The 24,903-nt window shown below is 37.4% G+C and overlaps 2 protein-coding genes and 1 non-coding gene across 8 annotated transcripts in view; 1 reads left to right on the top strand and 2 right to left on the bottom strand.

Annotated features, from left to right (window-relative positions):
- rfx6 (regulatory factor X, 6) overlaps positions 1-153 on the bottom strand; it is a 49,676-nt gene extending 49,523 nt beyond the window's left edge. For 3 of the 5 annotated variants that reach the window (XM_073932573.1, XM_073932572.1, XM_073932575.1), the window contains exon 1: positions 1-153. In XM_073932573.1, the coding sequence (XP_073788674.1) occupies positions 1-14 (14 nt within the window). In that variant the 5' untranslated portion in view covers positions 15-153. The other 2 variants (XM_073932574.1, XM_068215457.2) reach the window with 2 other exon arrangements.
- On the top strand, positions 94-24,231 carry tdrd15 (tudor domain containing 15). 2 transcript variants are annotated; one of them, XM_005170191.5, is made up of 5 exons: positions 94-160; positions 618-699; positions 13,810-19,439; positions 23,592-23,620; positions 23,706-24,231. In XM_005170191.5, the coding sequence occupies exons 2-4, from the start codon at positions 692-694 to the stop codon at positions 23,603-23,605; spliced, it is 5,652 nt and encodes a 1,883-aa protein (XP_005170248.1). In that variant the 5' UTR covers positions 94-160; positions 618-691; the 3' UTR covers positions 23,606-23,620; positions 23,706-24,231. The 2 variants fall into 2 exon arrangements, with proteins under 2 accessions (XP_005170248.1, NP_001182210.1); NM_001195281.1 differs by lacking the exon at positions 94-160 and adding an exon at positions 259-453.
- Positions 24,232-24,254: 23 nt separating this feature from the next.
- On the bottom strand, positions 24,255-24,337 carry trnal-cag (transfer RNA leucine (anticodon CAG)). The gene has a single exon. It is a non-coding gene; the product is annotated as a tRNA-Leu (tRNA).
- Between the last annotated feature and the right edge of the window lie 566 nt (positions 24,338-24,903).

Consider the following 24,903-nt stretch of genomic DNA (forward strand, 5'->3'; position numbering starts at 1 on the left):
CTGAGTGAGAGCATCTCCGGTCTTCTCTGAATTTCATTGGTTGAAATATGCAGGCTCCTGATTTGTCAAAGAGCACACCGTTCATTTTACAGCACGTGTCGAGGCCGAGCGATACACGGACAACATGGCGGGAGCAAAGATAATTTATTCGGACTTCAAGGTAAAACAAAAAAACAATTCAGTTTTGTTTGTGCAGGAATAATAATAATTGTCTGTAGACAATTACCAATTTGATTAATACTTAATAAAGCAGGTTTAAACATGCTGTGAGCTCGACAGATTGGACATCAGTGTAACGTTACCTCTTGCCATTTAGGAATAACGTTAACGTTAAACGATTAACACATTATGAAAAGCAAAAAGTTGTATAGCTTACAGACTTTTTATTCCGTTATTCTCCTATTCTGTTATTTGGGAGGTGCCACTACTAACGTTAGTCACAAAAATAGCAAGGTGCGTGCATTCGTCTGTCGGTAATGCAGACATAATAATCAGCTTACAGTATTATGTGGTGCTTTTGCAGATTTTTGGATCGGATATTAACGTTGTGTTTTGAAATGTGTGTTGTAATGCCGTTTCATTGGTGTGTTGACCTCCATCATCCCTTAATGTGGCAGATGTGCTTGACGTTAGTGCATGGACGTGTCCCAGAGCTGCATCGTTAGATTGGATTCATGTTCTTTGGAGAATAATGGAGAGGTAAGACTCATCCTGACTCATTATTCATATCGTGTTTCCGATGTTAGGCATAAATGAACGGGTTGTAAGGGGAAAATGGGCGGGAGGATTTTTTTTTTTTAACAATTATTGTTTTTTGCATTACAACGGGAAACGTTGCATTCACTTGAAAAATCGGTGAATTCCGCAACACTTCCTGTTCACTTTATGTTTTGCAGTTGTAGATCTCCCTACGTTCACTATGGAGGGTTTCATTGAGTTGGCCTATTTAAAAGACGATGATTTTCACCTAAAGTTAATTGACAACCTTCAGAATATTTTGTGACTAGGATTACATTACCGAATTATATAGCGAAATAAAAACCAGCCATTAAGTAGTGCATTTTAAAGATATATAATTCACACACACGGTTGTGTGAGTGTATGTCCATGTACGAGCAAACTTTTATTTGTATGCGAGTATGTTATGGGATCAAATTCACCCCTAAAAAGTCGTAGATGGAAAAATAATGCCCGTAAATCAAAATATTGACATTGTGTGAAAAATTTTAACGCGTAGAAGCGAAAACGCAGAATAAGAAATAATGAGGTCATGTACCAAAAGATAATGACCAATAATCAAAAATGAAAAGACTCATTTAGACTAGGCATTAACGTACAAGATTCTGATGGCATGATAACCTTGAATAAAAATATCATGGTATTGTGATGACTGCTCAAATATATTCTTTTTTAATGTCTGGTTAAAAAAACTTTTTCACCTTTGAAAACAATATATTTTATTATAATAAAGATTAATAATATTTTGGGGCAGTAAACTAGTCAGGCTAAATAATTCAAATGAATCATAGACTTCTGCTGTGTTCATTAGGTTCAAAAACACAGATTTCTTTACAATTTAAAACGGCATCTTTGGATATTTTTTTGCTGGAGATACTTTTGTCCTTAAAAACAAAAAAAAGGTAAATAAAAAATCTTACACATACCTTAGAAATGTTATTACAGAAAGTTTTGGTGGTTTTAAAATGTTATACCTTGAAAATTGATATCATCCCGTGCCTAGTTTAGACAAAGTTAGTTTTTCTGCTCATTCTGTGCTTGCGTTTCCAAAGCATGCTATGTGAGTTTGATTGACAACACAGGCTGGCTTCAGTGTCATCATTGATCCACTAGTCGAGATTGACAGTTGCTCCTTAGCCAATCAGGCGAAGGAGGAGTTGACGTCACTCCAATGCAACTCATGGCTGCTCTGTGTGATTGACGGGGATGTGTTTGTTTTCTTGCGTTTCAGATAAAAGACACCTGTCAGCGATTACAGGGGTTTCATGTTATATATGCACTGTAACTTCATATGACTGACCGTGATTTCGGGGAATTCATATCAATATAAACATTTATCCATGATCGCAGTGGTTTCATATAAATACTGTATTGTAATATAGCAGACACCCTGTAATCGCAGGGGTTTTATTAACCTTACTCTTCGTGTACCAGCGGGCGCAGCCATTTGAATCTTTTTGGTTTGAGACTTCCGGTCTCACTCACTTCCATTCACTCACAGACGTTGAAAACAGCTTGTTATGCTACTTGACGTTGCAAATTGATATTTTCTTATTATATTATTCTGCTTTGTCTGTATAGTCATGAACACATTTGTTTGTAGAGCGAGTAGTTTGACCGTTTTCTGTTGTTTATTTTTACTAGTCATTTCTTCCATAGGCAACTGAATCAGAAGTTATAAAACAAGTGCAATAACGTGCACACTTCCGCATTCAAGAATAAGGTCAATATAAATACTATACTGTAACTTCTGACACCTGTCTGTTGATCTGGCTTTGTCATAAATGTATTATTTTAAAGGTTCTCAAAAAAACAGCAAGAGAGGACTGCCTATAATGACATCATGCATTACAACATCATTTTTTCTTATGTTTTGTTATAGAAATACATATATAAAATGACACAGCCAGTAGATTGACCCTGCCATTACGGACAGACCCATCCGATACAGTATAAATGTTTATACTGATATGAATTCCCTGGAATCGACAGCTGTATGATGTTACTGTATACAGTGCATCTGGAAAGTATTCATAGCGCTTTACTTTTTCCACATTTTTTATGTTACAGCCTTTTTCCAAAATGGATTAAATTCATTTATTTCCTTAAAATTCTACACACAAAACCCCATAATGACAATATGCAAAAAGATTTTTTTTTAATTGTTACAAATTTATTAAAAATTAAAAACCTGAAAAATCACATGTACAGAAGTATTAACAGCCTTTGCTCAACATTTTGTTGATGCACCTTTGGCAACAATTACAGCCTCGAGGCTTTTTTAATATGACGCCACAAGCTTGGCACACCTGTCTTTGTGAATTTTTGCCCATTCCTCTATGCAGTACCTCTCAAGCTCTATTAGGTTGGATGGGAATCAACGATGTAAAGGCATTTTCAGATCTCTGCAGAGATGTTCAAAAAGATTTAGATCTGAGCTCTGGCTGGGCCACTCAAGGACATTCACAGAGTTGTTTTGAAGCCACTGCATTGATATTTTGGCGGTGTTTCGGGTTATTGTCCTGCTGGAAGATGAACCGTCGCCACAGAGGTCAAGCGCTCTCTGAAGCAGGTTTTTATTAAGGATGTCTCTGTACATGACTGTATTCATCTTTCCCTCTATCCTGACTAGTCTTCTAGTTCCTGCTGTTGAAAAACATCCCCACAGCATGATGCTGCCACCACCATGCTTCATGCTTCACTGTAAGGATGGTATTAGCCTGGTGATGAGCATTGCCTGGTTTTCTCCAAACGTAATGCCTGGTATTCACTCCAAAGAGTTCAATTTTAGTCTCATCATACCAGAGAATTACGTACGGTCAACTTAGAGCTTCACGGCAAAAGCTGTACATGTACATGTGGTTTTTCAGTTTTTTTTACATTTTTAATGAATTTGCAACAATTACAAAAAACTCTTTTGCACATTTTTTTTGTCATTATGGGGTTTTGTGTGTAGAATTTTGAGGAAATAAATTCATTTAATTCATTTTGGAATAAGGGTGTAACACAAAAATATGTGGAAAATGTGAAGCGCTATGAAAACTTTCCGGATGCAATGTATATAATATTATATGAATCCCCTGTGATCACTGACAGGTGTCTATTATATGAGACTCCAGGAAACAAACACATCCCCGCCTGTCACACGGAGCAGCCATGAGTTGCATTGGAGTGACGTCAACTCCTGTCAATCTCGACTAGTGGATCAATTATGACACTGAAGCCAGCTTGTGTTTTAAATAAAACCCTCATTGCATGTTTTGGAAATGCAAGCACAGAATGTGGGAGCAAGGGTGAAGGGGAAAAGGCTGTTAAAGCTCAAAACATTCAAATGGTTTGTACCTTCCTACCTTCTAAACTCATTAATCGTGGGGAAAGAATCACAAATATTGATAATTTTTATGTGCAATCATGCATGAACAAACTCTCATTTCCTGCCATTAAATGAATGATGTGCATTATGAATTCAGATTACAGTATATTAAGAAAAAAATTATCCTATTAACAAATATTTGCATATAACCAAGTAGATAAGTGCACAAATTAAACGAGCATTTGAATGACCTAGCCTATGCATCAAAACTTTACATTAGTAAAGTTACATTTTCAATTTTCAAAATTTCAGTCAAAAGTCATATGCATACAAAGACCAAATTTATTTGGTAAAAACAAATAGCATTAATATTCTGGATTAATTGTCTAGCCTATATGCAAAATAACTCCTCTATTAATACAACGCATTAGTTATGCAATAAGTTCATAGGTTTGAATGAAAAGTCCTGATGCTCAGCGATACACAGTGCTGTTAATTTTAATAACTAAAGGGTGCAGTTTAATATTTACAATTAAAAGCCTGATGCACATTCAACCTCTTTGGGTTTTATTGGACCATTAATGTAAACCAGGGGTCACCAAACATGTTCCTTGAGGGCGTGTCTCCTGCAGATTTTAGCACCAACGCTAATCAAACACACCTGAACAAGCTAATCACGGTCTTACTAGGTATACTTGAAACACCCCAGGTTTGTGTGTTGAGGCAAGTTGGAGCTAAACCCTGCAGGGCACCTTACCTCTAGGAACGAGATTGGTGACCCCTGCTGTAAACCATAGGGCTCAAACTTTATTCCTGGAGGGCTGCAGCTCTGCACTTTTAATCAAGCCCTAATCAAGCACAGCTGATCCAACTAATCAAGGTGTTCAAGACTACTAGGCTGTTTCTCAATTCCAAGAACGCAGAGAACGGACTTGCGTTCTTGTGGAGACCAGTCTTGCCAGGTGTCCTCGGAAGAACGAACTCAGGATACCGCGAGGGCAGAGAACGCGTCCTTTGAGAAATGAGATGCTGCATTCTTCCTGATGGTCACATGACCTTCACGCGTTTTAAATGGTAAATTATTTAAACGTTACAGCATTCATACAACGATTTATTGTTTTTCCCCTTTTCAAAATATATTTTTTTCATAAAAACATTAGAAATATACTCTGCACAATACAAATAAAACAGATTTTAATACAGATTTTAGCAAACAAACACCCTTAATGTGTTTATTACTTTATTAAGATGTTCAGGATGATGTTTACTTTCACCGTTTCATTTAGGGAAACTCCTGAGGTAAATAAATGATATCTCTGATCTTTAAATAGAAAATCTACATAAAATGCAGCGGTTCCCACCTCCAGTCGCAATGACTTCTGGGACTTCTAGAGCCAGTTCGATGCTCAAGTCTGTTTGGTGCGTCCTCGATATCAAGAACACATCCGGGAAGTTTCATGCATCCTCTGTACTTGCGGTCTTGAGTATTGGAACTGAACTTAGGCAGCTGATGATGACGTTACACAAGGATGCAAGACCGCTGAAGAACGCATATTGAGAAACAGCCCTAGAGACTGTTAAGCTGATGTGAGGTGTAGGGCTGCACGATATTGGAAAAAATTGACATTGCGATATTTTTTTCCCCTGCGATATATATTGCGATATTCTATATATATATATATATATATATATATATATATATATATATATATACTTAAAACTAGGGCTGTGACGGTCACCATGACAACCGCGTCACGGCCGTAGTACGTGACGTCACGCACTTTAAAACACAAATTACTGTTGTTGCCAAGTATTACATATCTGTTAGAATATAACATTAGGCGCGATTCAGCAAGTTCAAGTTCAACCATGAACCTTGTTAGAAAACGAACTCTTACATCTGGGAACATTTTGGATATGTGCCGACTGAGAAAGGTGAACGAATCAATTTGGATTAAGCTTTTTGTATGGGGGTTTTAAGTAAAGTGTGTTTTAATATTCACTGCTGAGAGTCCAAACACTGAGGAGCAAATCCATCGATACGCAGATCCACGGGTCCCGAACCATGCAAGATAGTGGCGATTGACGGCAAGGGAAAAAAGCCATGTAGGCTTAATCAACTCCTGTCTTCTAAACGCAGAAGCCCAGCTCAGCCAGGCATGGCAGAGGCATTTGCAAAAATGGCCAGATACAAAAGAGAAAGTGATAAATGGAAGACATTGACGAGAAATGGAGCAACATATTTGGTAACTACTTAAGAACGCGCCGCTCCGCAGAGTAGAGAAACCTGCGTCGCGAGAAATGCGGGCGGCGGAACAGAAGGAGAAGCCCTCTCTCGCATGGTTGTGAAAAAGTACCCTGTCTGTGCATTTTCGCTACAAGCACACCGTCTGACAGTGTATTGCTGGAAACATTATAACCCCATTCTTCACTTAAACCGGACAAAGTCAACATGTTAGTTTTTCTAGCAAATAATTTAAAATATGACTACAAAAGGTGGAGAGAAACTACGCTGTTTTTTAACATCTGACTTATATTGTTACTAGGTTAATATTTTCTTTTTACTTATAATTATTAATATTTATATTATTATTACACTTATTAGTAAAGTGCCATTTAGACTATTTGTTAAGTTCTTAAAAATTTAACGTTTAATTGTTATTATACGGTTTCAAGCAGTTAAAGTAATTTAATATTTAACTACAATATTTATAAACAGTTTTGTGTTGTTTTATTAACGAAAGTTCAAAAATAAACATGTACTTTTATACGGATATTTTATTTATTAATATTTAATTAAGTTATTCCGTAATTTTTACATAAAAGGTAAATTAACTTAAGTAGGCTACATTATTTGTTGATGTACGAGGTCATGGAACATGTTTGCCAGTAAATAATGTTCGCACCACTAAAAAAAAAAAAAATGAATAACTAGCGAAAAGGATGCAATAAAAAATGCCAGCGCTTGATATTTCTTCACAATCGGATTCGTACGTGCAATAAGCCGAGGCTATATTGCGCCGACAAGAACAAGCCCGAAAACTAAATCTAGAGAGAGAATTAATACTAGTTAATATTAATGCTTATAAACACGAACTGCGTTGTATGATAAACCCATCACAATGATGTCGTGATCTTTGCTGAAGAACTGATATGTTATCGCCGTCTCCCCAGCCAGGTTTTCATCTGCTTTTTTCCCCTTCTTCTGGATACAAACAATAAAGTATCAGCGCCAGACCAGTGGTTTAAATTATATTTTCCTTTCCTGATTTCTTTTCTTTTCATTAAAAAAATAAATAAATGTTTAAAGTTTTGTATTGCATACCCTATATATTTTTTAAAGATTATCATTCAGCTTACCTGCAGCGCATGAGGTTGTGTGCTGGGCAAATCCCCTTTACCCATGCTACCCATGCTTTCATTTATGACACTGTAAACTTGACTTGGCAGGCTGATCATCTTTAAACTCAAAAGACTGCTTCTGCATAATGTGATGTTTCTTATTACAACTGTTAGCGGTGTCAAAATGAAAGCAAACATTAAAAAGGGTTTTGTTTTATCAATTGTATAGTTTAGTTTTAATAATAGCTAATTTATATAATAAATTATAATATTGATTATTGTGTAGACTACAGTGTCCAACAAAACAATTTTATTAGGTTACTCTAATAGACCAAATCCCTAACTGAAAAACGAATGTGAAAATGACAGGCAGTTGCGTCTTTGCTAAAATTAATTTAACGACAAATTTCTTTAGCTTTTTTCCCCTTTAGAGATCAAAAGAGCTGTATTTAAAGAATTGTTTAACGAAAACATGAATTGAATGCCCAGTTCTTTTCCGTGTGAGTTTAGTGCGCCTCTGCCGCGTCTGCGTTTTTAAGGTTACAGGTGCACCCTGACCTGACGCGGGGACCAGATCTCTGTATTGCTTTAATTTCTCAATTTTCATAACTGCATTGCATTTTCATATGGTAAAATATCAAAATGTATGTTCTGAAAGTAGTAGGAATGACGGGAGTGTTAGTAATTAATAACAGAAAGAACTTTCACTTTTGAGTGAACTGTCACGTGTTATTTTAGTATGATAAAATAAACAAAAATAGTAATGCAGAAAAGTATTTTTCGCTCTGCCAAGCCTTCTCTGTTGCTGTATAGAGAAGCAGCTTGCTCAGTCTCCTTACCCCGGCCCCACCCCGCCCACCGACTCTTGAACGTCTCACTCACTTACTCACTCACGCGGGCATGCACTGCGGTCTCATGAGGAAACGCAGCTTTTTGATATAATGTTTTTCTTGTTCCCAAATACAAATAATTTATCAAGTATTGTTTAAAATAAGTATTCGTAAAAACACGCTATTCCTGCTTTTCCGAATACCGTATTCCGGTTCGGCTTCACCCATAATATATATATAGATTTTTTATTTTTTTATTTTTTTTTTTTTTGCTTTGCATCGCACCCTCCTGCGATGTGACTATCGCGGATGCGCACATCGCGATTTTGATGCTAAAACGATATATCGTGCAGCCCTAGTGAGGTGGTTGAAGCTAAACTATGCAGAGCTGTGGCCCTCCAGGAATTGAGTTTGGCACCACTGCTGTAAACGCAATGAAACCTATCATTTTTTTTTCTCCACAAATTCATTCATTTTCTTTTCATCTTTGTCCCTTTATTAATCTAGTGTCGTCACAGCGGAATGAACCGCCAACTAATCCAGCATATGTTTTACGCAGCGGATGCTCTTCCAACTGCAATCCATCACTGGGAAACATCCATACACAGTCATTCACACATACACTACAAACAATTTTAGCTTACCCAATTCAACTTATCAATTTTAGCTTATCCAACTCACATGAACACGGGGAGAACATGCCAACTCCACACAGAAATGCCAACTGACCCAGGCTCGAACCAGCGACCTTATTGTTGTGAGGCGATTGTGCTACTCACTGTGCCACTGTGCTGCCCCTCTCATGCTGCCCCTTTAAACCATTTTATTAAATTTTTAATTTAAATTTACATTTTTTATTAAATACACAACTGAATACATCCGGTTTGATGTGCAACTGTATGTTTTATTAATGAGAGGTACAAAATGTAATCTTAATCTGATTTCATTGTGTATATCAACCATTTAATCTGAAGAATTTATTGTATGAGAGACTTTATTATTCTTCTGTTGCATTCATACACTAGATTCATGCTTGCCTTTAAATAGAATAGATCTTTTTTTTTCTTTTCCTTTTTTACAAAAATGTTTGCAGAACGTTGTCTTTTTATTATCACTTTTCCTAATGCATTAGAAAACTATGAAACTAAGAGAATGTATGGATCACCCAACCACTGCAACGCTTGAAAGAGAAAGTGTTTGTCTAAATTGAACAAGTTTTGCGAGGTAACAATTATCTCTGCACTGAAACACAAAATTTATAAGAAAACGCAAAAACTTATTTTTTTTTCCTCCCTTACAGTTATTTTTTTCCACCACTATGTCCCTTTAGGCGCTCCGTACATGTTGTTATGAAATCAAAATAATATTGTGTGCTCTTAAAGGGCACCTATGGCGAAAAATCTACTTTTCAAGCTATTTGGACAAACGTGTGTATATATAGTGTATAGACCAGGGAACCACACCTGGGGGCTGTTTCAGAAAGCAGGTTATGTGACATACCCGGGTAAGTTTGAGAGTAAGTAGGTGGATAACCTCAACTTTGGTTCCAAAATCGGAGGTAACTTCTGGGTATGTTAAGTAGCCATAGCAACTTACTCTCTGAAGATAACCTGCTCCGGAGCAGGTTATGTTGAGAGAGTAAGTTGCTATGTTTCAGAGTTTGTCTGTTTCAGAGAGTTTACTGAGCATTGCGTGCTCTTTTGATGAGAATATTTATGGATGTGGACACACAGATACAAGTTTTTTCGTTGTGAGAGGGTTATAAGTGCATAGTTTTTTTTATAACCAAATTCATAATGTTAATGTATTTAACAAACCTTTTTGAAATCAAATGTGACAAACCGCGGGTCTACGCTTACCATAAAAAACATTCAGTGCAGCTCTTTGTATTCGCGTCAGGGCATTTTAGGCAACTGTACAATGTGGCAGTATGACCACCTGTACAGTATGCCTGGCACTGAACTGTTTTTTTACACTTTTGTACAGTTCCTTGGTCATAAATCACTGCGTATCATTACACAGCTGATTCAGAGCACGGGAATAGTGTAGTGGACAGTGCGTCGATAAAGAACAACGGAGCGCACAACGAAGCGAGTTCGAATCTCACTTACAGATCTTGTGTTTTTCTCTCCTTCTGCACCCTCACATTTTTCTGTATAATATTATAAGTGGCAGCTTTGTCTTTTGTAGGAAAATATATCTTTAAGATGTAGGACGTCGTTTATATGTATACATTCACGCGCACACACCTACATTTTTTAATATAATATTTTTTTCATGGTTTCTAAATGCTATTGTGTGCATTAATTGCAGCCGATTTTAAATCTCCATCAGTCAATAAAGGACACTGATAATATAAAATTTGTCCAAAGTATAAGTGTGCAGGTACAACTTAATTTTCTATCCTTAATCTTTTGGTGTTTCAACTATTAAACTCATTACTGCTTCCACTTACCAGCTCATCACACACCCCACCTCATCACTATATGTTGAGGCTAAATGGCTGATTTTCAGGAAGTAATGATTCAAGTGTATAACACAAATATAGTAAAAAAAAAAAAAAAAACTATAAAGCAAATGTTGCTTAACACAATGTTTATTTTTATTATATTTGTATTATAAAATAGAATCATTACTGGGCACTACATTGTTACTTGCTGGAGGACAAAAGATACCCTTTTCTGCCTTATACGATGACACGTACCTGCAGCCTGACCCAGAGGAAATCTCTGTGACCCAAGCTGACAAAAGAGATGGAAGAGTGCTAAAAAAATGTAATTTGTCAAAAAACTATGTTTAATCAAATAGTTTGGTCTGTTAATTTCTTAATTTCCTGAAATAAAATGAATGATTTTTTTATACTGCTTTATACACACACCTTTCAACGTGTAACATATTTTTCATATACATTTCTCACCTTAAGGTGATGCTCATGTGACTTTATCTTTGAAGATGGACCTTATACAGCTACTTTAGAATTTAAATATGTAGATAAAAGATTTTGTGATCCAAGAGTAATATTCAAATATGGAAAAGTGCAGAAAATTCTTACACTGCTTGTTAGTTGAGGCAGAAGGAACTTCGTTTGCATGCAAAATAAAAAGAACCTAAAGCTATCTGACAACAATCACTTACAACAGTGACAGAGTGTGTGGTTTAAGTCAAAAACTCAACCACTGAAAAGCCTTTATTATAGGACACAGCAGTTAGACAGGCCTCTTTCTCTTAGCTGCATGACAAAGAATATTCTAGAGTGTTAAATACAGAGCTCCAGTAATTAAATATTACCTTTTATGATAATGTTTCTGTGTTTAATGACTTTGGACAGAGTTCTAGCTTCAGAAAGATTACAATTTCTATAAGCCTTATTAGTCAATACACATATTGTGGCCTTAAGAAATGAATGGCAAGAAAAATAAATGCATGAATGGTTACACAACATACTCAAAAAGGATGTTAAAGAGTAGTTTAATTTATCATTACAATAAAATGGAGGGTGGCATGTGTATTTTACTGAACTAATAAATTTTCTTATTATTTATTTTTTATTTTCTTATCTATTTCTTATTCATTTTTTTTTTCCTTCGTTGAAGCAGATGTGTAAACTCTGTGTTTAAAACCTCCAGCTTCGCCTCTGTAAAGTGCGTTGCCCTTTTTTTCTCACCGTGACTTTCTATGGTGACTCGTGAATTCGGCGATCTACTGAAAATGCCTTCAGGTGTGTGCCGTGCACGCGCATTAACCCGCGGTTATCTTCAGGAGGTTGATTTAACTAACTCTTGTCACCTGTTTTGGAACCAACATACTCGCGGTAAGCAGGTTTTGGGTAAATCAACCAAGAGTTTAGGTTTTAGCAGATGGTAAGTTAACCCAGCTTTCTGGAATACCCCCCTGGTTATAGACCATCATATTGGGGTGATATAAACACACCCAGTCCTTTTTGTTTTTTAATTTAACAACAAATAAACGGTGGACCAATTAGAGCGGTTTTCAGATCGACCACAACTTTACGTAGGAGTGCGGTCCCTCCGCCCCCCGAATTGATTGACAGCTGCGCGCATTAACATGTCTCGGTAGTCACGTGTGTAAGTCAACAAGACCAGACATACGCAAAGCAACCGGGAATAAAACGTCTGTTCAGAGTAAGTTTCACATGTTTAAAGTGTTTTAAAACAATGCACTTGTGTAATTAATTACAGCGATTTACTTCAGCTTTACTTCATCAGCACAGCCGTGTGTCAGAACAATTATAAAGGAAGACGCTTGAATCCTGGTTTGTAGAATGGTTGAATCAGGTTTATTTTATACAATAACGTAACAGATCTCCACACAGCAGTGGAGATTAGCCTGTATCCTGTCACATTTGAGTGCAAAAACAGTGCAAAGCTAAGTGGGCTCTGTCTGTCTGTCTGTGTGTGCGTGCGTGCGTGCGTGTGTGAACTTTGTAACGATATTGCGTGTGACTCATCAATGCAACTTCACAACAAATACTGATTGGTAAAGTTCTTACTGTACTATTTCTCACAAACGCTATGTGAGCCCTTCTTCCTTTAAGTCTGTTTGTTGTCTGATGCCGAGGGAGGAGATTAAAGCGCGCGGGAAGGCACGTAGAAACAGTAGGCGGGGAGGACTTGTCTTAAAGGCACAGTATGACAAAAACACCCCCTGGTGGAAATATGTATAATACAGGATCTTGTAAAAGGTATAATGAAAAATCGGGTGTTTTGAGCTAAAACTTTACATACACATTCTAGAGACGCAAAAGACTTAAATCTGAAAAAAGGGGTAACCTAGGTGTCCTTTAAAGGGATTTTTCACCTTAATCTTAATTTTTTTAAAAATTATTCATCCTAAATCTGTGTTCTTAAACTCAGTCTTGGAGCGCCGCAGCTCTGCATAATTTGGCTTCAGCCACCACCTACTCACACCAGCTTAACAGTCTCTAGAAGTTTTGAAAACTGATTAGTTGGATCAGCTGTGTCTGTTTAGGGTTGGAGCAAAACTGTGCTAGGCTGCAGCCCTCCTGGAATCCAGTTTGAGACCTGTGATCTAAAGCCATCCAACATGTTGGTGACTTTAAGCAAAATATCAAAGATGTTTTTTAGCTGGAACTTTGTTTAATTCATGCATCATCACAAGCAGTGAGCTGTTCCTGTCTGCTTTAGACAGCAGTTCACGGTTCTATCATGTGTTTTTCAAATACAACCAAATAATACATTCATAAGCATAAGATGAAATTAACAAGAAACCTACATTGAACAAGTGCTGTAGCTTCAGATAGACTTTCACATAAATCGAACCTTTATACTGCTTTTTAAAAATATTTTAAGAAACTGCCCAAACCAGGGGTGCCCAAACTGTCCTGGACGTCTGGTGTCCTGAAAAGTTTAGCTCCAACTTGCTTCGACACATCTGCTAGGAAGTTTTTAGTATATCTAGAAAGAGCTTGATTAGCTGGATCAGGTGTGTGATTTAAAGTTGGAGCTAAACTCTCCAGGACCAAGTTTGGGCACCCCTGCCTGTAGCGAGCTATTATGAAAACTGTCCACAGTCATTAGTCTTATTTTTTATTTTGTTGTATTTTAGGACAAAAGAGGAATCAAAGCTCCCTGCTCCTTGCGTATTGTGGCCTGTGGAGCTGAAGTTGACTCACATTGACTGCAGGCCTGAAAACAAACTGGTACACTTTCAGGGCCAATACATGACAATCTGTGAACTGGACTACAATATTCTTCAAGTTGAAATTCAAAATGCGGTGAAATCGAAAGTTTCTGTTCAAGTTGGAGATGTTTGTCTGGTAGAAGACTCCGGGTCTGGTCGCTGGTACAGAGGAAGAGTCCAGAACATTGAGAAAGATAAGTTCCACATATTTTTGCTGGACCATGGAGACATGATGATTGTTGGACCCAACTGTTTGTCCTCAATATCCGACACACTGCTAATGCTTCCACCTAAGATTGTCTGTGGTTTTTTTGCCAATATTCTGCCAATCCAGAGCCAATGGGACAGTCTGACAAACAGTTATTTCTCTTCATTAAAAGGCAGCCGGATCAAAGGATACATTCACGCTCGTCTACCATACCATATCCTCATACTTGAGGTTCCGGAAATCAATAGTGACATGATAAAAAAGAGGCTAGGGAGACATGTGGACACCAGTACATTTTTGCTACTGGTTGAGATGCTTATTGATGAACCAATTCCACAAAGCAATGAATCTGTCCCCGACCTCTTGATAGAAAAGCAAATAGGGCAAGAATATTGCCTCAAGTCCTCAAGCCTACTGGGCTTTGAAGAAATTCTGTCACTTAATGGCCCAAAGTTGAAAGTTGGTCAGGAAGTAGAAGTTGTGGTAGCTGCAGCTGTGAATCCTGGATTATTCTATTGTCGACTCTCATCCATGGGCAAGGACCTGCAAGAAATGTCAGACAAATTGGCACTAGCATGTGAATCAGGCAGTGGTTGCCTGACCAATGACCTAGATGAAAACCTTGGTTTGCTCTGTGCAGTAAAAGGGAAAGATGAAAAATGGCACAGGGGTTTTGTTGAATGCCTCCCCCTTAACTCTCAGGTCAAAGTTGTGTTTGTTGACAGTGGCTATTGTGAATCTGTGAAAGTTGAAAACATCCTTCAGCTACCGTCAGAATTTCTCTCAAGGCCGATCATGGCATTCCCATGTTCTCTTTCATGCTTGGAAAAACAAGATGAGGACATCAAAAATCAACAAGTAGATGCTCTCAAGACTGGGTTGCTAGGGAAAGTTTTGGAGATAGAAATCGATGACTTTCGCAAAGATCAGAACCTCTACTTGGTCACGATGAACATTGCTCAGAAGCACTCAGAGAAGCAAGCTGGAGTTAAACCACATGAAAGTGACAATTTAAGGAGCAATTCCAACTTTCCTTATGATGTCCTTTCAAATGTGTCTGCTGGAGAGACAAAAGTGGCCCAAACTTCAGATTCAAATCCTAATAGAGCAATACCTGATGATTCTTTTTTTGAGGGATATGTGGTACATGTACAGAGTCCAAAACATTTCTGGATAAGAACCAAAGAACACAATCCTAATTTTGAAAACATGACAAAGGAAATGGCTGATTACTTCAGCAAGTTACAGTTGCACGAGGAGGTTTTTGAAGACCTAGTGCCAGGTGCACTTTGTTGTGCAATGTACGAAAATGACATGCAATACTACAGAGCACTTGTAGTAGATACTTTGGATAAAGGAGCAGAGGTGTTTTTCATTGACTTCGGGAACACTGAAAAAGTGCCAGGCATTTTAATTAAAAAGCTCCCAAAGAAGTTTGCCATTCATCCAGAATTTGCAATGGAATGTGCATTAGCCCATGTAGCTCCACATGAGGACATCTGGACAACCACAGCATCCAATTACTTCAGGGAAGTCACATCAGACAAAACCTTGATGATTCATGTCGTTCATAGAAAAAATAGAAAGTATGTTGTTGATCTGTTTGAGAGAGATGCTGAAAATTGCAGCATCGCAACCATCATGACAACAGCTAAAATGGCCCTGGACTGGAGATACAACCCAGCGTTAGCATCTGTTGAAATTGAGAGGCCATGTAAATACAAGGGAAATGCTCTGAGCAAGAAAAAAAATAAAAAGGACCTTCGTGTGGTGACCTTTCACAAAGTCACATCTTCTATGTCCAGTCCAAATCAAATTGAACATGAATGGGAACCACAGAATTACCTTGAAAAACATACTCCCAGTGAGACATTGAAACCGGAAGTTGTTCCTGCTAAGACTTTAAAACCAATGCATTTCAAACCTGGTTCTGAAGTAAGTGTCATTTGCTCACATGTAAATACTCCATCTGATTTTTGGTGCCAAAATGTGAGTACAAAACTTGACCTGGACAAACTTATGGAAGAGATGCAGTTGTTTTACCAAACATATACATCTGGTCTTCTGATGCCTGCATTATGTTGTGCTGTTAAGTCTCCACATGATAACCAGTGGCACAGAGCATGCATGATAGGACAACACAATGAGCAACTGCTTATGATCCTAGTTGATGTTGGCCTAATTATTCAGGAAAAGTTGCAAAACATCCAAACTCTTCAGCCACAGTTCCTTGAACTTCCTACACAAGCATTTAGATGCAGATTGAACTTCATTGAACCCATTGGAGGGAGTTCTTGGAGTTCAGAAGCATGCAATTTGCTCAGGGATTTTCTGTTCAAATGTACATCCAGCAAATGCAGGATTTATTCCCAGGTTTATGAAAAAGGAAAAGGTCTACTTAACATTGTCAGCATTCATACACCTCTTCAACAGGCCTCTACATACCTTGTAGAGAAAGGTGTTGCAGCAGAAGTACAAGCTCCAGACAAGCATACAATTTCATCGGCTCACCCTTGGTCATTCGTTTACTCCTCTTTCAACATAAGTTGTGGAAGTGAAGAACTGGTGCATGTTACTTATGTCTGTAGCCCTTGGGAAATCTATTTCCAGCTCGATAGAAATACAGAGATCCTTAATAGACTGACAGAGAGAGTTGCAGAGGAAAGTCAGCTCTTCACTTCAATTTCTGACAACTGCAGCAGTAAAGTTTGCTTGGCCAAATATTTCTGTGACGGCAGTTGGTACAGGGCTCTGGTACACCCTGTTCAATCTAATCAGCATGTGAGTGTTGTCTTTGTTGATTATGGCAATAAGGAGATTGCAGAGAAAACAAATGTCATGGCAATTCCGACAACAGCAGTTGACGTATTGCTAACACCAATGCAGGCTCTGAGATGCAGTCTTTTGAATCTTCCAGAGGGGGAACATTTGCCGGAAGTCAACAAGTGGCTTGAGACTGAAATCCTCAACAAGTCTTTCAAGGCCAAGTTTGTGTCAAGCGACACCAATGGACATTTTGTTTGTGATCTTTATGATGGCAATTTGCATATCAATGAAAAAGTCAAAGAGCTCATGGCTGCTCATGGTGTGGCACAAAGTGACCTAGCTGTCAACAAACTTGAGTTAGATTTCCCCAAAGAAGAAGCGCATGCCAGCTTACCGAACTGTAAACGTAACCACAAAGCAACCAGACGCAGTAAAGCCAAACAAAATGGAAAGCAAACTCCAAGATCCACAAACCATTCCAAGAAGCAACTCAAGGAACCTGTTGAAATGGAAGACCAGAATGCTCCCTGTCCACTTAAAGTAGTGCCATCTCATCAGAGCTTGCCAAAACTTTGTGATCTTCCTGCTGTCACAATGAAACCAGGTTCTAGAGGTGTGGGCTTTGTCTCTCATAGCATTTCTGCTGGAAGATTTTTTATCCAGATGGAAGATGATGAACCGAAATTACTACAGATGATTGAGGAACTAAATGGTACTAACTTCAAGGATAAAAGAAGAAATGTGGAAACCGAAATAAAAGTAGGGGACCTTGTTGCAGCAGAGTATGAAGAAGACTTGGCTTTGTACAGAGCTGTCGTCACCAACGTGTTAAACTCTGACCTACTAGCTGTTGAGTTCATTGATTATGGCAATACTGCAACTGTCGACAGGAAGAATGTTCACATGCTAACCAATACGTTTTTGTCTCAGCCCAGATTGAGCATGCCCTGCACACTTGCAAAACCGCACCCATTTGAAAATGATGACTCCTTTACGGAGAAAGCAGTTGGTAAACCCTTATTAGTTGAATTCATTCAAAGTCTGGAAGGTTCATGGAAAGTGAACATCGAGTTTGACGACGACCACTTGCAAGGGGACTTGAAGTATGATGCTGATCATAGTAAAGATGTAGATTTGGCAAGTCAAGATAAATTACCAAAAGATTCCCAGACGCAAAGCCAATCTGATCAATACAACCAAAGTATTAAAGAAGTTCAAAGCTTCCAGCAAAAGGAGCAGTTCAGACATCAACTTGCAAACAATCAGACTGTTAGAACCTTCCAGCAAAAGACAACATCAAATACACAAAGCATTTGTGAATTCAGAACCAAACCAACGGAAGTTAGAACCATCCAGCAAAAGACCAAGTCAAACACACAACAACGTAAATGTGAATTGACGTTCGCAACTAAGCAAATAAAGAAAGCAGCCATATATGTACAAACAAGTGTCAAAACAAGGGACATTTGGAGAAGAAAGTACAAGAAACAAAATTTCAAGCCAAAAGTTGTGGTTAACGCAGAACCACAATGTGAGACCAGTATTCCAGTGGCTAAAATTTCAGAAGGACTACAAGAAAATGTCCAACAAGAAAATAAAAACTCTGAGTCACTTGCTTGCGTTGCTCTGCATGATGTGAAAGACAGTGAGCCAGTAAAAATTTATGAGGATTTGTCTGTCGTGACTGATCATCCTCCCTCCCCAAAGACTTCTTTAAGGACCAATTTGGATCCACCACAGACCCTCTTCCAGGCCCCTGTGAAAATGAACTTCGAATATGAAGGATTTGCAGCAGCGGTCACAACCCCATCTGAATTTTATATCATTCTAGAGGATCTGCTTTTGATAGCAGATACAGTCTCATCCATTCTTGAGAACCTTCCTGAAGTGTTGGAACCATTACCTGAAGTTCATTTTGTTCCTGGTACGAGCTGTTTGGTGAAATTGGTGGAGAATCAAAAATGGTGCAGGGCAGAGATTGTGCAATGCGATTCAACTTCAGTGCTTATAAACTTGGTTGACTGTGGACTGTATTCTGTTCTGTCTCGGCTAGATGCCTCCCAGCTAAGAAAACTTCCTGAGGAGCTCGGTAGATTGCCTAAAGTCACCTACCATTGTTTACTAAGGGGAGTTAAACCCAATGCTCCAGACTGGTCTGATGATGCCATCCTGTTTTTTCAAAACTCCATGTGTCACAAGAACCTTAAGATACGCTTCAGACAACATGTTTCTGAGACACAATGGGAGGTTGACATTATCACCGGGAGTCAAAATCTTGCAAAGGAGTTAGTAGATTCTGATCATGCAATGTATATTGATAAGATGCTTGGAATCAGGTTTCAGCAAGACCAAGGACTCAATCAAGAGCCTAATCAACAAGCCATCTCCAGCACTGTGAATGATTTATCAATAATAACTGAGCACACAAGCGAAGCCAAGAAGCAGGTCACGTTGAGCGCAAAAAAGCCATCTGAAGAATCTGTTGGAGAAAAAGACACTTCAGACCATTTGAACAGCGGTGGGGATGATCTTGGACAAGTGGACAGGGAAACTCTTGGTCTACCATCAGGTATCAAACAATGTAAGTGTAGAACTTTTTAATCTATTGTATTAAGCTTTTTTTAAATTATTATTAATTGAAGGGATAGTTCACCCACAAATTACTTTCTTTCTTCTGTTAAACACAAAAGATGTTTTAAAAAGATGTTGGAAACCCTTGACTTCAATAGTGTTTGTTTTTCTTACTATGGAAATAGTTGCAGGTTATCATCTTACTTCAAAATGTCTCGTTTTGTGTTTGTGAGAAGAAAGAAACTCCATAAAGGTTTGTAAATGCTTAAGAGTGAGTAAATTTTCATTTTTGTGTGAAAATCACTTTAATAGTCTCCGGTTCATATACCACCAGTCAAATGTTTAGAGACGCACCTACCCAAGTACTCAAGCTAACCTTTAGTTTCAAAATTATGATGATAGTATAATAATCTCTACCATTTTTATTAATAATTAGGGTCTAATTCTTTCAAATGGATTTTTAGATTAGTCCAGTTAATATTATGTAAATGCTACATTGTTGCACATTATTAATTAATAAAGTGACAGTACTCAAAAATATAAATTGTGCCATTTAAAGTAGCAGTAGGTGATTTGTCTTCAGGAACATGTTTAGTTGTGCTGGTTAAAAGTCTCTTCACATTCCAATTGTAATGATTAAAGTAATTAGTCTAAATGTATTTATAGCCATTTTTATATTCTGAGTGAGGCATAATGGCTGCAGTATTTGTTTTTGACAGGTAATGTTTTGATTTAAAACTATTTTAGTCACGCAAAGCTTATATAGATTTTGTTACAAATGGGTTATATGCACAGAAGTGTTGTTCAACCACTAAAATCTTCCGGCAAAAGATTGATGTGATTATTTTCAGTATAATGAAGATTTTTATTTAATTTAACAACAAATTATCGGTAAACGGCACTATTCTGCCTAGCCTGATTTTCTGAGGTGAAGTTTTTTTTATATTCACATTGGTTCATTTTTGAACAATGACAACCTGTGAAGCGCTCCCTTTATTGTGACAGCCTTCCTTTACTGTTTACCATGCTACTCTGAATATTCGCTCTGAAATAGCATGTAAGTGTGGCAAATTAATAAATGTAATTCCTGCACGGTGCTGGCACTAACTAACTGGCGAATGACATGAACCAGTGGGTTGTCTGTCTGCTGTTGTGATGCGGTGCGAGCGCTTGCGATTTCAGGGGGTGTGGCTTTGAATCACAGTCCCTCCCCGCCGTGGGTAGGATTGTTAGTTTATCTTTAACCAGCCAAGAACATTCATTTCATTTTCCTTGACAGCAGTTTCAATGTAGTGAGTGGCCTCGCCATCTTCCCTGTCAGCTTGCTGTACACATATTGCTGTTTACGCTCTGCCGTAATACGCAGTGTATGAGTGACCGCTGAAATACCTTTGTGGCTAGAGTGACAGGTTCTTTCTGAACTGGTGACTTGCCTCACCGCAGTCAAAATTTGTTCTTTTTCACTTCTCTGTCGTCTTTTGTTTCACCTTTGCAGGGAGGAATTTTAATGTTGTAACAAATTATTTGATTACTTTCTCGCACTAATCGAAATGCATCACATGACTGTTCCTTTATTGCGCAAGCCAAGCCCGACCCGACCCCATCTAAAATGATAGAAATTAAACCCTAACCCGTTGGGTCTCGTCAGGTTCGGGCAAATTTAGCTCTAACTTGCATACATTGGCTTTCATAGTAATATATTTTTCTACTGCAAAGTGGGTGTCACAGCATTCTACATTATTTAAAATACCATTTGTGATCAACAAAAAAACTCAAAAGTTTAAAACCAATGAGAAAAAGTGAAAATACCTCACTCTGTTTTGTGTGTTAATCGAGCTTTTTGGATGTCATTGGCATTTGTATAGTTTGGTGATAGTGCTACCTCGTGGTCATGATGCTTGTTTACATTTTCCGAACAAACATTTTCTACGATTGACTTGCGTTGACTTCTATAGTAATATATTTCCTACTATAAAATGGGTGCCACAGCAACTTGCATTCTTCAAAATATCAATTTTTTGTTATCAACATCAAAAAAAATCATAAAGGTTTGAAACCACACCAGGAAGAGTAAATGATGAGGTATTTTTCTATTTTGTTTTGCGTTAAAGATTTTAGGTGTCATTGGCATTTGAATAGCTGTATAGTTTGGTGATAGTGCCACCTAGTGGTCATTATACATGTTTACATTAGTGAACGAGCATTTTGTATGATTGACTTACATTTTGTACGATTGACTTTTATAGTAATATATTTTTCTACTATAAAGTGGGTGCCACAGCAATCAACACTCTTCAAAATATTGTTTTTGATCAACAGAAAACTCATAAAGGTTTAAAACCACATGAGGAAGACTAAATGAGGCATTTTCTATTACTGGTGTGTTAAACAAATTTTTGGTTTCATTGGCATTTTATGGCCACCTAGTGGTCAGGATGCATGTTTACATTGGTGAACAAACATTTTGTATGATTAAAGGTGATCTGCCAGAATGCTAGCATTAGCGTAATAGCTTAGAAATTTTACGACCCTCCGCTGCCGTCCGCAGCCACGCCTCCTTAAATCATAAACACGTGAACTCGCACAGATTATATATAACACTAAATCATGTCATTCGCCACTTAGAAAACTCTATGGAGAGAACGCACTTTATCAAGCATAGTTGTTGATTGGCCAGAGGGTGCAGGAATTACATATCTCCAAAACTGTCACACGCTGTTGTGTGAATATAAATCAAACTTAACCTCAGTAAAGCTGGTTTGGCGGAAGAACATATTTACTTATGTTTTGTTATTAAACTAAATAAAAGTTAGATCAGAATAAAGGTTAGATCTGTTGAAAACAGAAATATCCTGTCATCTTTTTACGTTACCAAGACAACGAGTGACTTTTCACTTTCAGTTGTGCTCGCTGATCCGCGTACATCGCTTGTTTTCAGCTCTTTTTACACTTGAACAACTAAACGAATGCTCAGATCTATTTAACTGACTATATTATCGATGCTGTAAAAGGTTCTCTATGAACTTGACAATAGCCAACATTTTGGAGGACATTTTCAGTGGCTGAACAACACCTCTGAGCATATAAACCCATTTATAAACAAGAACAGAGTCTTCATCAGCTTTGCGTGGCTAAAATAGTTTTAAAACATACCTGTCTAAAAGAAATACTTCAGCCATGGTGTCACCCTTCAGATCGTTGTTTTGAACTGCATAACGTCATTGTCCTCCAGTGTGCAAAAGTAATTTCGATATTGATTTAGAAAAGTTTTGATTCTGCATTTTTGGCAGAAGCCCTTTCAGAAATAATCTTTCTATTCATGCACACATGGCCACGTTGGTCTTTTAGACAGAAGATCAGAATGATGCAGAGTTTGCAGGATGAAGTCTCTCTGTCAGCTGTAGATGCATAACTACACGTGTGTGCGCGCGCGCGAGTGACGTATTTGTCTGCTTAAAGAGGCTGCGCAGAAATTCAAATTTAAATGTGTTGACGGACAGTTTGAGATGCCTGTCATAATTGAGTTATTTGTCGGTCCGACAATATTTAATTAGATGAACATTTTTTTTGTTTTATGCATTATCCAGAATATAAAAATACATATAAATACATTTAGATCATTTACTTTAATCAGTACTATTGGAATGTGAGGAGACTTAACCAGCACAACAAAGTGTTTTTGAAGACAATCACCTACTGCACCTTTAACTTGCATTGACTTCCATAGTAATATATTTTTCTACTACGAAGTGGGTGCCACAGCAATCAACATTCTTCAAAATATCACTTTTGATCAACAAAAAAACTTCTAAAGGTTTAAACCTACACAAGGAAGACTAAACGAGATATTTCCTAATATTTTTAAGCTTTTTAGGTGGCCTTTGGCATTTGTATAGCTGTATGGTTTGGTGATAGTGCCACCTAGTGGTCATGGTGCATGTTTACATTGGTGAATAAACATTTTATATGATTGAAAGCAAAAATCAAATGCATCTATTGTCCAGACTTTAGGATGGAAGTGTTTTGTGAAGACCTTGATTTAGCTTTTTATTAAAATCATAACAGTAATAACCCATGTTGTTTTAAGTTTACCAATAAATATTCAATTACATTTTGATTTATGATAATAACCTGACTTCTTTTTTTTAAATTATTTTCTTAGGTATGCTGATGTGAGAAGACTTGTGGTTTGTAAGTATAAGAATATTGTTTAATTCTCTGTATGTTCAATATATAGACTATGTACACTTATTTTTTTCCTACTGACTTATTTCAGATCTGAGAAGCCGGCGAGTTACGCTCTGCATTGCATTCAAAGGAAAGTCAAGCTTTGCAATGGCTGGATTTAATTGTTTATTTTTTGGTTTAACCTCTGAATAGTGTTGTTCTCTAAAAGATGTTCTGTAGGAATGGAGAATTATGCTTCATACAGTAGGGAATAAATTGTGATGTTCAAACAGTAAGATCTAAAACAATAGTACAGTTTTAACAATGCAACGCTATATCACATTATTTTTCATAAGAGTTTTAGAACTAACATGTCAATTTTGGTCTTATGCATCTCTTAATGAACATGTGATTGATGAAATATAGCGGAGCTTAAAAGTTGCCACAATGGCTTTACAATCTGAAAAGCAGATTTTATTTGGTAAAAAGAATTGTCATACGACCCTGAGTTCGATTATGCTCTTTAACACACATTTTTAGAAATCGATTTTGCTTGTTTATTTTCATTTCTCTTATGTGAAAATTGTGGTTTTCAGTTCTGTTGGGATGCAAAATAAAAATACAATGTTTTGAAATGGTTGTGCGGGGAAAAGGTTGTTGTCAGAAGTGGGATTCGAACCCACGCCTCCAGGGGAGACTGCGACCTGAACGCAGCGCCTTAGACCGCTCGGCCATCCTGACTGTAGCAAAATGTGTGTTACACGCTATTATATCTATCACACTGTGCAAAGGTATACAGTTAAACGTGTTTTCATTACATTAACATCTATTTAACCTATGTTTCATATAAAACCTATGTGATGTGTATGGTGTTTAAGCTAAAGCAATACATTTAAACATGTATTTGGAACCATGACTCACTGGCAAACATTGGATGGAACATGTGATACAAAATAATACTGTCCACCAGAGGGCGCAATGCGGCTCAAACAGTCTTTAATCAATTTAATCAAGATGTTTTTGAGATGTTTTTATACTTTAACATATAATAATTTAAGCTAATACGATTTAGGGATTGCTGTTTGTGCTACTACTGAAGTGTTGCATCAGATTCAGTATAAAGTGTATGTGTGTGTCGTCATCATGGATATCTTTGGCCAAAAAGAGCCAAGCTTAATTTAAAATAGATTGTTTTTATTTTAATAAATGTCATAGTGTAATTTATTCTTGTGATTTAAAAGCTGATTTTCAGCATCATTAATCTAGTAAGAGTTACCTAAGAAATTGATACACTTAAGAAATTATTT

The sequence above is a fragment of the Danio rerio genome, chromosome 20 (assembly GCF_049306965.1).
Source record: "Danio rerio strain Tuebingen ecotype United States chromosome 20, GRCz12tu, whole genome shotgun sequence".
In the NCBI taxonomy this organism is placed as follows: Eukaryota; Metazoa; Chordata; class Actinopteri; order Cypriniformes; family Danionidae; genus Danio; species Danio rerio.